Here is a 13,580-nt window from a genome sequence, read left to right on the forward strand (position 1 = left end):
TTCATTCATAGCTGCAATTTCTCCATGCACATCTGATATTTTACTTTTCACGTCCACAAATTATTCATCAACATTATGAAAATCAGTGGTTATATAAGTCATAATATTTTCATTCTGTTTTGCTAATTCCTCAAACATTGTAACCACATCAGGTCCAGCTGAAGGATTAGAAGTAGGTGAAGTAACAGATTTAAAAGGAGAAGCCATTTTTGTAGTTCTGGGCCTACCTTCCATTGCTTCAGCTGCCTTCAATAACAACCTTTGATCTTCTTCATCCGGGTATTTAATTTGTTCTTCATCATCTTCAGGTACCAAAATGTCCTCTCTAGTCTCCATGCTGCGCGTTTGAACCCTATCCAACACGGGCCGACATCGTCAGCTTGACGTGGAGCAAGATTGGATGTGATCAAATTATTAAAATTTATTTTCCCATGCATTGGCAGTGCAGTCCCAAACCAGGATACATGATTGAATATATGGTTTTAATTGTTCTCCACTTTTTCTTTTCTGGGGTAGTTTAGAGGTGGGGTGGGAGGGATAGGGGTGGGGTTTTATGGGATAAAATATGAATTGTATTTTGTATGTATGATTTATTATTGATTATAGATAAAATTGGGGACCTCCCCTGTGCAGTGGGGTTCGAATTGAGCTGATCCACCGCCTCTTGCAGTATTCTGAGCCCCTTGAGGGTTTTGTCAGGGGTGAGTGGGCGAATCTTTTGTTTGAGGGGACCGTTCATGTGCTCTATTAAACCTGACGCTTGTGGGGGATAGGGGAAGTGCAACAGCCTCTATTGCCCAGCCTTGGACCTTAGCCCTCCTGCCGCTGCTCGCCATAGCTGCTTCCCATTCTTCCTACGACTGGAGCCAGTGTTCTTCACCAGTGAGGAAGTCGAAGGATTGGCCCCAGGATACGGGAGAGGGGCTGATGCCAGGGACTTCAGACAGGGGATCGTGACTCTCAGGGAGGGGCATGACTTGCTCACGGAGCCTGCTGATTCCACATCAGAAGACTCGATCCATTGCATGATGGGATGACGGTCCCGTTGGCTGTTTGATACTCCGTGGTGAGGAGAGCCACACAGGACGCCAGGAGCCGGGATCAGGAAGGGACTTTGTCCAGAAGCCGCCTGAAATTCTGCAGCCATTGATTTTCTGCCATGGGCTCCACTCAGCTGTTGTAGACGTGGCTGAGATCTGGAGTTTGAAGGGGACACCAGTCTGTCGGAAGGAGAGTGGCAGACCCTGCTTTATGGCTTGTTTAGCTATTTCGAAATCTAGCTGCTGTTCAGTGCCCCAGTGGAAGGTGGTCTTTTCCTGGAGACGACATACAGTGGGTGCAGCCATTGGACTCCCAGGAAGAGGACCGTCCGGCTCGGACCCAGTACCTTCTCCTGGTCGATAGCCCATCCATGATCGCGGAGACCAGTGACCACGCCACCAAATGGCTTACATCGATGTCGGGGGGGGGGAAGGGCAATATATTTTAAATCACAGGCTATTAACCCGTGGTAGAGGGTGGAAGTGTGGATGTACCCCTGGGGTAGGTGGCGAAAGGTGTACTGCCTGCGTCCCCAAGTGAAGACGAACTGGTTTTGGGAGTCGGGGCTAAAAGAGATGGAGAAGAATGCACTGGCCAGGTCGACCATGGCGTATCAAGGTTTGTTGTCCCTGCCCGCGACATCCTCCACCGATGTGGGCACATTAGGAACGGTCGGGAGAAAGTGGATTTATTTAATTTCAGATAATCAATGATCATTTGCCATGTGCAGTTACTTCTCGGATGGGCCAGACTGGACTGTTGTAGGGAGACACGGCGGGTCTTATCAGCCCTTCGTGCAGGGGGACAGTGATCGTTTCTGCGATATTGCTCCCCAGCGCCCGACACTAGCAGGTGCAGTCGACCTTTGGGGGGGGGGGGGGGGGAGGGGAGGAATATCAAGGGGAGTCTATTCAGCTGCCCCGATGACAATGGTTGCCTGGGCGATCTCAGAACCACATTTCCCCTTACTGATTCACAGTGACCATTCATTCTGAGAGGTTGGGACAGGTGGGGGAGACATTTTCCCTATGGAGAGGTGAAGAGTGACCTCCCTGGCAGACAGGATCAAACCTCCTAGCCCCTCTATATTGACTGAGCCTCCATGCTGCTGATATGCACCCTGGCAGCATCCGGTGCCGCCCCGCAGGGACCCGCGCTGAAGTGTTAAGGATTCTATTTGCTCATCTTTCTGGGCGTCCTGATTACTTAAATCGGATGTTAGACCCCTCTGGCACCTTAGTCAGGATATAGTAGCCATAGGTCCCAGGAATCCCCAGTAACTCCAGGTGGGAGGCCATGTGGTGCCCTATCTTCTCTCCGTGGGGGTACAACCTGTCGACCCAGTCGACTGGTATGGTGTCACTTGTCGGCCACGCCACCAAATGGCTGAATTCTTTAGGATTATCGCTCCACCCAGGGATTTTATAATCCGACCCTGGGGTCCCTTCCCTCTCTGTGGGTCACCTCCTGCTGCCCTCATTGGTGAGCAGGTACACAAACTCACGTGCACCTGACAGGACGCCCACACACACACTTGTAAGTTTGATCACCTACATGGTTAAGACTCCACGTGTCCAGCTGAAACTCTCTGAACCCTGTTCACAACACCAGTTGTGTTTGGAAGGGTATCAGGTTCACAGTGAGACAAGACTGGACACGTGTTACAATTACATGTAACTTTGCTTTCGAGGTGTAACACACGGGAGACAAACAAAGGAGAACGTTAAATAGTACTTAATTACCACATTAGTTAAACAACAATATAGACATCAGACCTAGGTTGGACTCTGATACCAGTGGCCACCTATACATGCTCACACACTCGTGTACACTCACTAGAGGGATTTTCACACACACACACCTGGTTCCCTGTACCGATAGGGGGTGCAGCTCTGCAAGTATTGATCTATCACAGTACTACAGATCAGCTTCAGTATAGTGCACACCTTACCCATGACACTTACAGCAAGGTTCACAGGACCGACCTGGCATGGAGCGACGTCCAGGACTTGGACCACGAGGCAGAGAGAAAGAATATGCTGTCCCTTGGTATTATAAACAGTGCTAAGCCAATAATTACCCTAGGTAATTTAAACAAGTCAATGGCAAGGTGTGCACTAATGGGTGGCTGGAATCCAACCTGGATGATGTGACCTCTGAATAGATTTCAGACAGGGAGGACATGTGACCACCTGCAATACACACATTCCAGACCAGCAGGGAGGCCACGTGTTCCTCCATAATCCACATATTACAGGTACCCACCCATTTTAAACAGGCCTTAATTGTACCGGTGCCCAGGAAGAGTGTGGTAACCTGGCTCAATGACTACCTAGAAGTGGCATTCATTGCCGCAGTGATAAAGTACTTAGTATGAAAGGCTGCTGTTGAAACATATCAGCTCCTGTCTGAGCGGCAACATGGATGCGTTCTAATTTGCCTTTTGTAGAAACACGTCTACGGCAGATGCCGTCTCACTGGCTGTACACAAACCACTGGAACACCTCAAAAGCAAAGACACATCCATCAGGGTGCTCTTTATTGATGACAGTTCAGCAGTCAACACCATCATCTCCATAAAACTCATTTACAGACACCAAGAGCTGGGCCCCCATACCCCACTATGGGATTGGATCCTGGATTTCCTCACCTCCAGCCCCCAGTTAGTGTAGACTGGCAAGAACATCTCCTCCGCAATGTTCATCAGCTCTGGACCCTTGCTCGACTCTCTTTACGCCCATGACTGCGTGGCTCAGTATGACACTACCATCATTTGCAAATTCACTAATGATACCACAGTAGTGGGTTGTATAAAAATGGGTGACAAGTCAGCATACAGGGGGAAGATTGATAGCTCGGCTGAATAGTGTACGAACAACTGCCTCTCAGCATCACAAAACCATGGAGCTGATTGTGGAAGATTGTGCAAGATGCCCAAGTTAAACTTGTGGAAAGGAAAACCAGAGGTCAACTGTGGAAAGGATGAGTATATTTAAATCCCAGGGAATCACTGTCACAGGAGACCTTTCTTGGACCCATCACACCAATGACATAGTGAAGAAAGTACGTCAGCACTTTTACTTTCTCAGGAGTTTCCAGAGGGTCAGTATGTCATTAGAAACTTTGGAAAAGTTCGACAGATGTGCAGTGGAAAGTGTACTGACCGGCTGCATCACAGCCCAGGATGGGGGCACCAAGACCTCTGAGTGGAAAGCCACACAAAAGGTAGTGGACATGGATCAGTGCCTCACGGGCAAACATCGCTCCACCATTGAGAAAATCTGCAGGGAACACGGCCTTCAGAGAGGTGCAGCAATCACCAATGGCCCACACTGCCCAGGACACACTCTGTTCCCGTGGCAGTCATCAGGAAAGATGACTTGCTCCACCATGTTCAGTTGTTACACCTCCATCAGACTAAAACAGCAAACACAATCAGAGAATCATTTCAGGACTCTTACTTTGCAATTAATTGGTTATTGAATATTTATTTCTGTTTTGCAGCTTGTTTGCACTTCAGAGTTGTAGACATGACTCACTTTTCTTACAATATCCTTCCTCAGTAGTTTTTTGCACAACCTAAAAGGAGAAATTTTGCATGTCCCACAGGAAAAAGGATGTGAGGGTTATTGGTGATGTCACGTCAGACAATGAATCGCAACTTTGAGTTCCAAGAGGTGGTGATTAAAAGTTACCATAGGTAATCTACAGGTGTCAGAACTAGGTGGGTCAGCAGAGCCTTTGAATTCAAGGAAGATTGGGGTAGATTTGGGTGTGATGGGGGCGAAGGCGGGGTTGGGCGTGATGGGGTGAAGGCGGGGTTGCCAGTGACGGGGGTGAAGGTGGAGTTGAGTGTGATGGGATGAAGGCGAGGCTGGGTGCGATGGGGTGATGGCGGGATTGGGTGCGACGGGGTGAAGGCCGGGTTGGGTGCGATGGGGTGAAGGTGGGCGTGGGTGCAATGGGGTGAAGGTGGGGGTGGGTGTGATGGTGTTAGAGTTAGGGGTGATTGGTCGATGCGACCACTATTCCTGCGGCCTATGGGACTGGTGTCTCATTTCGCGTGGTGACTACCCGATCGTGGTGCTCAATGGCTGTTTACTGTGTCGGCCCACAGAGCAGGGTGCTACAGATGCCCTATTACTTCCTATGGACACTGTGTAACCTTGAGATTCTCCAGCACTTGTGTCCTGCATTAGATCCCAGCATCTGCACACCCACATCGTCTGAAAACCCAGAGGTTGCAGCTTCCACTTTCAAACTTAATCAACTGCAAATACCAAGGGAACTTGCACAGTGAAGCCTTGACCAGCAGTTAATGACACTGACGACTCCTGGCTGGTTTATGATCATGTCACAAAAGCCACCGGTCACCTCAGCAGCCACCATGCACAAAATGGTGGAGCAACTCAGCAGGTCAGGCAGCATCCACGGAAGGCAATAGACAGCAGGAACCCTGAGCCCTGCAGGGAGAGAGGACAGAAGCCCAAATAGTAGTGGGGTGAGAGACAGGGAGGAGCTCAGGCTACAAGGAAAATCCCCATCAACACAACAATCCGTCAATCTATGGCCTCTGAAACATCGACCCTTCACCCCACGTGTCTGTACTGAACAAGATGCCCAAGTTAAACTAAACGGCTGCCCGCATGTGATCCACCTCCCTCTATATCCATGGGTCTATCAAGGGCCAACTCTACCTTGTAGCCCGTTCCTGGTACTCACCACTCTCTGGATAAAATATTTGCCCGAACACCTCCCACCTGCAACTTAAATACATGCCCTTTCATGTTTGATGCTTTAACCTATGAGATATGATGCTGGCTGTGTTGAACGCTCTCTCTCTTCCCCTCTCAACCTGCTGGTGTTCTGCAGACTGGAGGGCTGAGTGACTCCTTTCCATGTTCAGGTGAATGGTCTCTCCCTGGTGGTCCTGAACAGAGGAGTATTGTGCTCATCCCTTTCCACACGTGCTGCAAGACAATGGCCTCTTCTCATGTGAACCTCTGGTGGCTTTGCAAGTCAGAGGACTGAGTGAATCCTATCCCACACAGGGAACAGATTTTCCCCGGCCACTGGTCTGCCTGCTGAAAGAACCCTTTCCTGCACGTGGAGCAATGAACGGTCACTTACTGGTGAATGGTTTCTCCCCGGTGTGAACTCTCTGATGCCTCAGTAGGTTAGAGGATCTAGCAAATCTGATCCCACACAGGGAGCAGGTGAATGGTTTCTCCCCAGTGTGAACCCGCTTATGTGCCTTCAAGCCGGAGGGCTGAGAGAACCCTTTCCTGCACACGGTGCAGGTGAATGGTTTCTCCCCAGTGTGAACCCGCTGGTGGGCCCGCAGGCCAGAAGGATGAGAGAACCCCTTCCCACACTGGGAGCAGGCGAACGGTTTCTGCCCAGTGTGAAGTTGCTGATGTGCCCGCAGGCCGGAGGGCTGAGTGAATCCGATCCCACACAGGGAGCAAGTGAATGGTCTCTCCCCAGTGTGAACCCGTTGGTGGGCCCGCAGGCCGGAAGACCGAGAGAACCACTTCCTGCACAGGGAGCAGGTAAATAGTTTCTCCCCAGTGTGAACTCTCTGGTGCCTCAGAAGGTACGAGGATCGGATGAATCCAATCCCACACACTGAGCAGGTGAACGGTCTCTCCCCAGTGTGAATTCTTCGGTGGCCCTCCAGAGAGGAGGAATCGGCGAATCCCTTCCCACACTTGCTGCAAGAGAATGGTTTCTCCCCGGTGTGAACTCTCTGATGCCTCAGCAGGGCAGAGGAGTGAGAGAAGCCCTTCCCACACAGGGAGCAGGTGAATGGTCTCTCCCCTGTGTGAATTCTCTGGTGTTGTAGCAGGTGAGAGGATCGAGAAAACCCCTTTCCACACACACAGCATTTAAAGGCTCTCTCCCCAGAGTGAATGTTCTGGTGATGCAGGAGGCTGGAGGACTGGGTGAACCCCTTCCCACACACGCGGCAGGTGAACTGACTCTCCCCAGAGGGAACACACCCATGCTCCTCCAGCTCCTTGGAGGTTTGAAAGCTCTTCCCACAGTCAGAGCAGGGGAATGGGCTCCCCATAGTGGGGACACACTGGTGTTGCAGCAGGGTGTCAGAGCTGGTGAATCCCTCCCCACACTTGGAACAGCGGAACGATCTCTCCCCAGGGTGAGTGCAGTGATGTGTTTCCAGCAAGTCCAAAGGAAGTTCCTCCCCACCACACGCCTCACTCTGGAGTGTTTTATTTGCCGTATCACTGGTCACCTGATCCTCCATGTCGGCCAATCGTCTGAAGTCCAGTTCACACACTCAACAGGTGTGGGACGTCTGTGAGGTAATCCCCGTGCTCCTTATCCACTGATAAATCTGGCTGATACTACGGCCCCGAGGAATCCAGTCGGAGTGTCAGTCCACACCATCATGTAGCATCTGGAAATGCACCACTTTCTTCATCCTGTGAAGAGAAGATGGTGGAGTGAGAGGAAGCCAGGCATTCTCTGCAGCCAGTGTTCCAGGACAACACACCCTGGAGCCACAGCAGTAACATGACAAACCATGGATGTGTCCTGAACTGTGAGGAGGATCACCATGGACAGGTCGATACATGTGGGTGAAATTTAGCACAGAGAAACAAGAGTGATATGTTTTGATGGAAAGTTGGAGAGGCAACATACACTGGAGAGCAAGGAACTGATTATGAATCAACATTTATTGTTATAGGGGGGGTCTGCTTTTATAGGGAGGATGCAGGAATTATTTCAGTTTTTTGGAAAAGGCTCATGGCATCTTTCATTGCCAATGACTGCATTATTACCCAGAGTCTTCAACAGTCTAGAACAGCTCTGATCAACGTGTCTCAATAGCACGCATATAAACTGCATCCCCATGTCAACCTTCTATTGTAATATCTAAAGGATTGCCAAGTTCCAAACAACTAGAACCACCCGCCCCACCGAGCCGCTTGAGAGACCTGTCACCCAGCTGCTACCACTCCACGTCCATGTGTCAACAATGTTCATTGTCAACTGTGCCCGGGGAGGGTTAATAGAAAAAGGATGGCCAGATTGGCACTTTTGCTGCCAAAATTTGGAATTGGCTAGTGGCAGAAAAATCATCTGGCGGCTTGGCACTTTTTTGGAGTTAATTTGGTTTAGTTGGAAACCTGCCTTTGTAAAAGAATGGTACATTCATATGTTGTTTTACGTAACAAATGTAGCTTAAACCAGAGAAGTTGATGTTAACACCATCCAGCTGGAGAGAGCCCAGATGGAAAATCAGGCGTTGTTCCTCCAATGGACGGGTGGTCTTGGTTGGAGAGTACATGAGGCCATGGACAGACGTGAGTGTGGGAGTGGAACAGAGGACTGAAATGGTTGGCTACTGGGGAGGTCCCAGTCACTGGTGCGAACAGAGTCAAGGTGCTCGGTTTCCTTTGAAAAGGTGGTGCTGGAGGCAGGAATTCAGCTGCATCCAGGAGTTGAGGAAGGTCAGAGGCCAGATAATTAGGGGGGGTGGCAGGTAAAGAACAGGGAGAGGACATGGACCTGGATGTTGGTACCTCCTGCTACATCTCTCTCTGCCTTATTTCCTTCCCCCAGTTAAAGGTCCACACAGCCCACCCCCCTCACCCATCCATTCTCCCATTCCCTCTCCCCCCTCCACATTCATTCTCCCCTTCCCTCTCTCCATTCCCATCCATTCTCCCCTTCCCTCTCTCCCCTCCCCATCCATTCTCCCCTTCCCTCTCCCCACCCCATCTATTCTCCCCTTCCCTCTCTCCCCACCCCATCCATTCTCCCCTTCCCTCTCTCCCCACCCCATCCATTCTCCCCTTCCCTCTCTCCCCACCCCATCCATTCTCCCCTTCCCTCTCTCCCCACCCCATCCATTCTCCCCTTCCCTCTCTCCCCATCCCATCCATTCTCCCCTTCCCTCTCTCCCCCTCCCCATCCATTCTCCCCTTTCCTCTCTCCCCCCACCCCATCCATTCTCCCCTTCCCTCTCTCCCCACCCCATCCATTCTCCCCTTCCCTCTCTCCCCACCCCATCCATTCTCCCCTTCCCTCTCTCCCCACCCCATCCATTCTCCCCTTCCCTCTCTCCCCACCCCATCCATTCTCCCCTTCCCTCTCTCCCCACCCCATCCATTCTCCCCTTCCCTCTCTCCCCACCCCATCCATTCTCCCCTTCCCTCTCTCCCCACCCCATCCATTTTTCCTTCTCTCTCTCCCCCTACCCATCCATTCTCCCGTTCCCCCCTCCCCAAAACCCCAGGCTCTCCCTGCTGTGCCCCCGCCGCGCCCGTCGTTGATCCTTTACCTCCGTCACCGCTGTGGGACCCGCTGTTTCCTCCAGCATTTCCGGATTTCACTTAGCGAAAGAAGCGAGATCCCCTCCTCCCCCTCAGGGGCCCCACCGCGCAGCTGCATGCCAGCATGATTGACAGCTCTCTTCGCCGAATCCGACGGGGAGGCTGGTATCCGAGGCGGGTCCGGGAGAGTGACGGGTCCGAAGGCGAGCATTGTTGGAAGGCGGGGCAGCGGGGATGAATGGTCACGTAGTTCAGCGGCGGTTGGCAGCACGATGCATATTGGGTACCAGGCTGGCAGCACGATGCATATTGGGTACCAGGCTGGCAGCACGATGCATATTGGGTACCAGGCTGGCAGCCCCCCACCCCCCGCCGTGACCCACGTTCATGGTGGTGCTCTCTTGTCCTTCCTTCTCCCTCTGCCGGCGTGCCAGGACGTTGGACCCTCTTTCACCGTCTCACGGGGTGCCAGGCCACGCCACCCCTTACGGCCAATCAGCGCCGCCCGTTGCCGTGAGCCCCGCCCCTCAGCTGATTGACAGGCGCAGTGTACGGGCGGGTGTCAATCAGAGGAGCCGCAGCCGCTGGAACCTGCGGCGCATCCACGGACGCGCGGAAGAACGTCACGCCGCGTCCACGGGGAGTGGCGGAATGCCACGTTCCGGAACGTATTTTCCCTTCCGTCCAGCCCCTCCGGGGTCTCTTCCCTGGCCCCATCACTCCTCTGCTCCTTGTGTCATCTCTCTGTTGCTTGGGAGGCTTCTTAAGTAACTTAAGCTACTTTCAGGTGGCCACAATACCCAACTGTAAAGCAACCTATTGTGCTCCTATGCTGCTGTGGGGTGACCACCTGAAAGTGGAGAACGCGGCCAGGAGGTTTACCAACCTAACCCTTCTCCTGTAGGTATATCCTGCTCCGAGAATCCTCCGTTGCACCTGAAAACAGCTCAGGCAAAGCTGCTAGCAGGTTTCAGGTGCCTAGTAGCGGGCAGGTTGTTGACAGTCAGCTGGTGACCTGCTGACACCCACCCTCTCAGCTGGTGACACCTTCCCTCCCAACTGCCTGACAGTCCCCCGGCGTGGGACTACGAGGCTGGGAGGGGACAGTGGAAGGGAAATGTTAACCTCCACGTATTCACTTCAGCACAAAAAACAAGTCCCAGATTTCTGTCACGGTTCAGTAGTCGGACTCTGACCTCTCCATCAGCAGCAGCGCTGGATCATTTGAAAATTAGTTCAGCACAAGTTCAAGCACATCAGCGCCCAACATGATGGATAGTTGAAACCCGTAGTACACCGCCGGCGGCCCCAGCCCCGTAGTTCCCCACTGGCGGCCCCAGCCCTAGTCCCCCATGGCCACCCCAGCCCCGAAGTTCCATGCCAGCCACCCCAGCCTTGTAGTCACCCCCCCCCCCGGCCACCCCAGTCCCGTAGTCCCCAGCCGGGGGGCTGTCAGGCAGTGAGGAGGGAGCTGTCAGGCAGCGGGGAGATGAGATGTCAGATGGCTGCCCCTGCCCAGACTCAGGAGCCGGCGTTTGCTCTGCGGTCCCTCTCCCCGCTTCAGACCTTCCAGGTGCAGAACATCATCAGGTCTGCCTCCTGAACATCCCTTCGCAGACACCTGCAGCCAGCTCCGGAGCTGCATTCTCCAGGTGATTCCACCTGAAAGCGGCTTTAGAGATGCAAGATTCAAATAACACATGGGACTTTACTTACTGATGCCTTTCAGCATCTCAGGACACTCATATACAGATGCCCCACAAAGGGCACTAGTGTATTCTTAAGCGGTTACAAAACTATTCACATATATAACAGTGACAAAGGGCTCAGGCCTGTAATATTGTTCAGCTTTTCCTGCCTGAGATGAGTTTATCGAGCACTTTGGTGTCCTGCATTTGACCCCGGTGTACCACAACTGATTTCAAGCGAAGAGTACAAACTAGTTTTTAATAGCTTATTAATCGCTTTTAATAGCATATCAATAGTCTCAGGTAAATCTGAGGTAAGGCGGGAAAACCAGGGTTTATGTTGGGGTAGGTGAGGGAGGAGCCAGCCATCGACAACGAATTCCTGTTAACTGCACCCAGTGTGGTGGTACACCACCAGCCTGCTGCAGGGGGCAATCTCTATACCTGCAGGAGTGTAAGGGGGGTGGGGGGGGGGGGGCGGACAACACCTGGCTGGCTGTCAATCAGTTGATCTGAATGGATCAAGCCCCACCTGGTTGGGTGTCAATCACCCTCCGGGATATAAGCCTGTGCCAGCATCTGAAGTCTCACTCAGAGTTACTGCAGCAACAGCCAGCCTGGCTGTGTGAAGTCTTTGTTGATTAAAACCTGTTGTACAGTCTTTACCTTGTGTGTGTCTGGTTCTGACTAACAGCGCACCACAATTTAATCAACAAAGACTTTTTCCCACGGCTGCTATGGAAAAACTCCTGAGTGGAGGGAGCTTTGAAGTCAACCCACACCACCCGGAAGCCCAGACATGCTTCGAGATCTGGAGGCATGCAGTCGAAGTAATCATTGAGGTGCATGCAGACAGCATCCTGGATTCAGATCGGAAGAACCTCGTTCTACTCCGATCAAACTGGGTCCCCACGTTTTCCAGGCAATCAAAGGCTGCTCCATGTACAAAGAAGCAATGGGCACTCTCAAGACCTTGTACAAGCCCCCCATGATGCGGTCTTTGCAAGGTACCTCCTCAATACCCGAGCCCAGCAACCTGGGGAGATGGCTGAGTCTCACCTGGGGAAACTGCGAGAGTTGGCCTGACCATATCTGACTGTGGAAGTGGTTCGAATCCTGGAAGCTGCAGCCCTGCACATTGAAGCCTTCAATTCCAGGCTCCCTCATGGTCACCTCACACAGCAACTGCAGCCCTAGACCAAGCTGGGGAAGAGAACATTGCTGCAGTGGGTGCCCAGCGCCCCTGGTGTGGGTCAGACCGACAATCGTGGCAAAACTGCCTGGCTAGGCATTGGTACTGTTCCTGATGTGGCAAGAAAGGCCACTTTGCTAAAGTGTGCCTCTCAAAGCCAGTCGGCAGCTCAATGCCCCTCTACAACTTCCCCGCAGTCCCCTCCACATGCGCATGCCTTGTGACGCCATTGTCCCCGCTACCACTTCTGCCTTCCCCAACCCTGATGGTGCAGCATCCGGGTCCACCAGCGATGATTGCTGCATGTGCCCTGTGCCCTTGGACCAGCCCCCGCTCTTGCCAATGCCACTCGCCGAAGACTACAATGACATAATTCCTGGCTTGCGCCTTGACATCACTTCTGGCTGACGAAGTGACGTCACTTCTGCCGGCCACGATGACATCACTTCGCCTGGTGTGATGAACATGGCTGGGGGAGGAGGCCAGCCATGCTGCAGGCCCCCATGTGGCGCCGCCATCTTGGGCCTGGCAGAGGCCGACATGGAGGCCCTCTGACGACAACAGGGACAACATGGTCAACACGGGCGATGACCAGGCTGCCCCATATCTCCGGACACTGTAAATCGCCACACACAACCGGAGAGCAATGACTCTGACCCTGAGATGGTCCTGGCTGCCACATCTCTGACTAGGAACATCCCCCATGACCTTGGGCGCTACATGATGGACGTGCAAGTCAATGGACAAGTAACAAAGTGCATATTTGACAGTGGCAGCACTGAGAGTTTCATCCACCCGATCGTGGCCCACTCTCTGAAAGTAAAAGTCCACCCCACCACCTGCTCGATCGCCCTCGCCGCCAAGGACAAGACTGTTGGTCCCCTCAGGCGCTGCTCAGCCAATATAACTGTGGGAGGGGAGACATACACGGGGTCCAGGCTCCTGGTCATGCCCAAATTCTGTGCCCCAGTCCTCCTGGGCCTGGATTTCCAGTGCCACCTGCAGTGTGTCACCCTTGCCTTCGGGGGGCCCCAACCTCCACTCATGCTACACATTGCACCGACCTACCAGCCCCAGCCAACCTGCAGCCTCTCCATACTACGCATCATCCCCTGGCATTCTTCGCACACCTTACGCCAGGGTGCAAGCCGATCACTGCCAGAAGTAGGCACTATTGCGCTGCAGACAGAGACTTTATCAAGGTGGAGGTGCAGCAGCTTCTGGTGGAAGGTGTCATAGAGCCCAGTAACAGCCCTTGAAGAGCCCAAGTCCTGGTGGTCAAAGGGGGAAGTAAGTCAAGGATGGTTGTGGATTACAGCCAGACCATAAACCAGTATAGGTACACGATCCTTTATC

General features: G+C 52.7%; 1 protein-coding gene across 7 annotated transcripts in view; it reads right to left on the minus strand.

Annotated features, from left to right (window-relative positions):
- LOC138761544 (zinc finger protein 229-like) overlaps positions 1 to 13,580 on the minus strand; it is a 50,833-nt gene that overhangs the window by 23,535 nt on the left and 13,718 nt on the right. For 2 of the 7 annotated variants that reach the window (XR_011356358.1, XR_011356359.1), the window contains exons 1-2: positions 9,353 to 9,789; positions 7,298 to 7,487 (exon numbers count right to left, since the gene is read on the minus strand). Coding sequence is in view for 3 of the 7 variants with exons in the window: in XM_069933843.1 (XP_069789944.1) it covers positions 6,164 to 7,309 (1,146 nt within the window). In the remaining 4 variants the exon portion in view is untranslated. The other 5 variants (XR_011356357.1, XR_011356356.1, XM_069933843.1 and 2 more) reach the window with 5 other exon arrangements.

The sequence above is a fragment of the Narcine bancroftii genome, chromosome 4 (genome assembly GCF_036971445.1).
Source record: "Narcine bancroftii isolate sNarBan1 chromosome 4, sNarBan1.hap1, whole genome shotgun sequence".
In the NCBI taxonomy this organism is placed as follows: Eukaryota; Metazoa; Chordata; class Chondrichthyes; order Torpediniformes; family Narcinidae; genus Narcine; species Narcine bancroftii.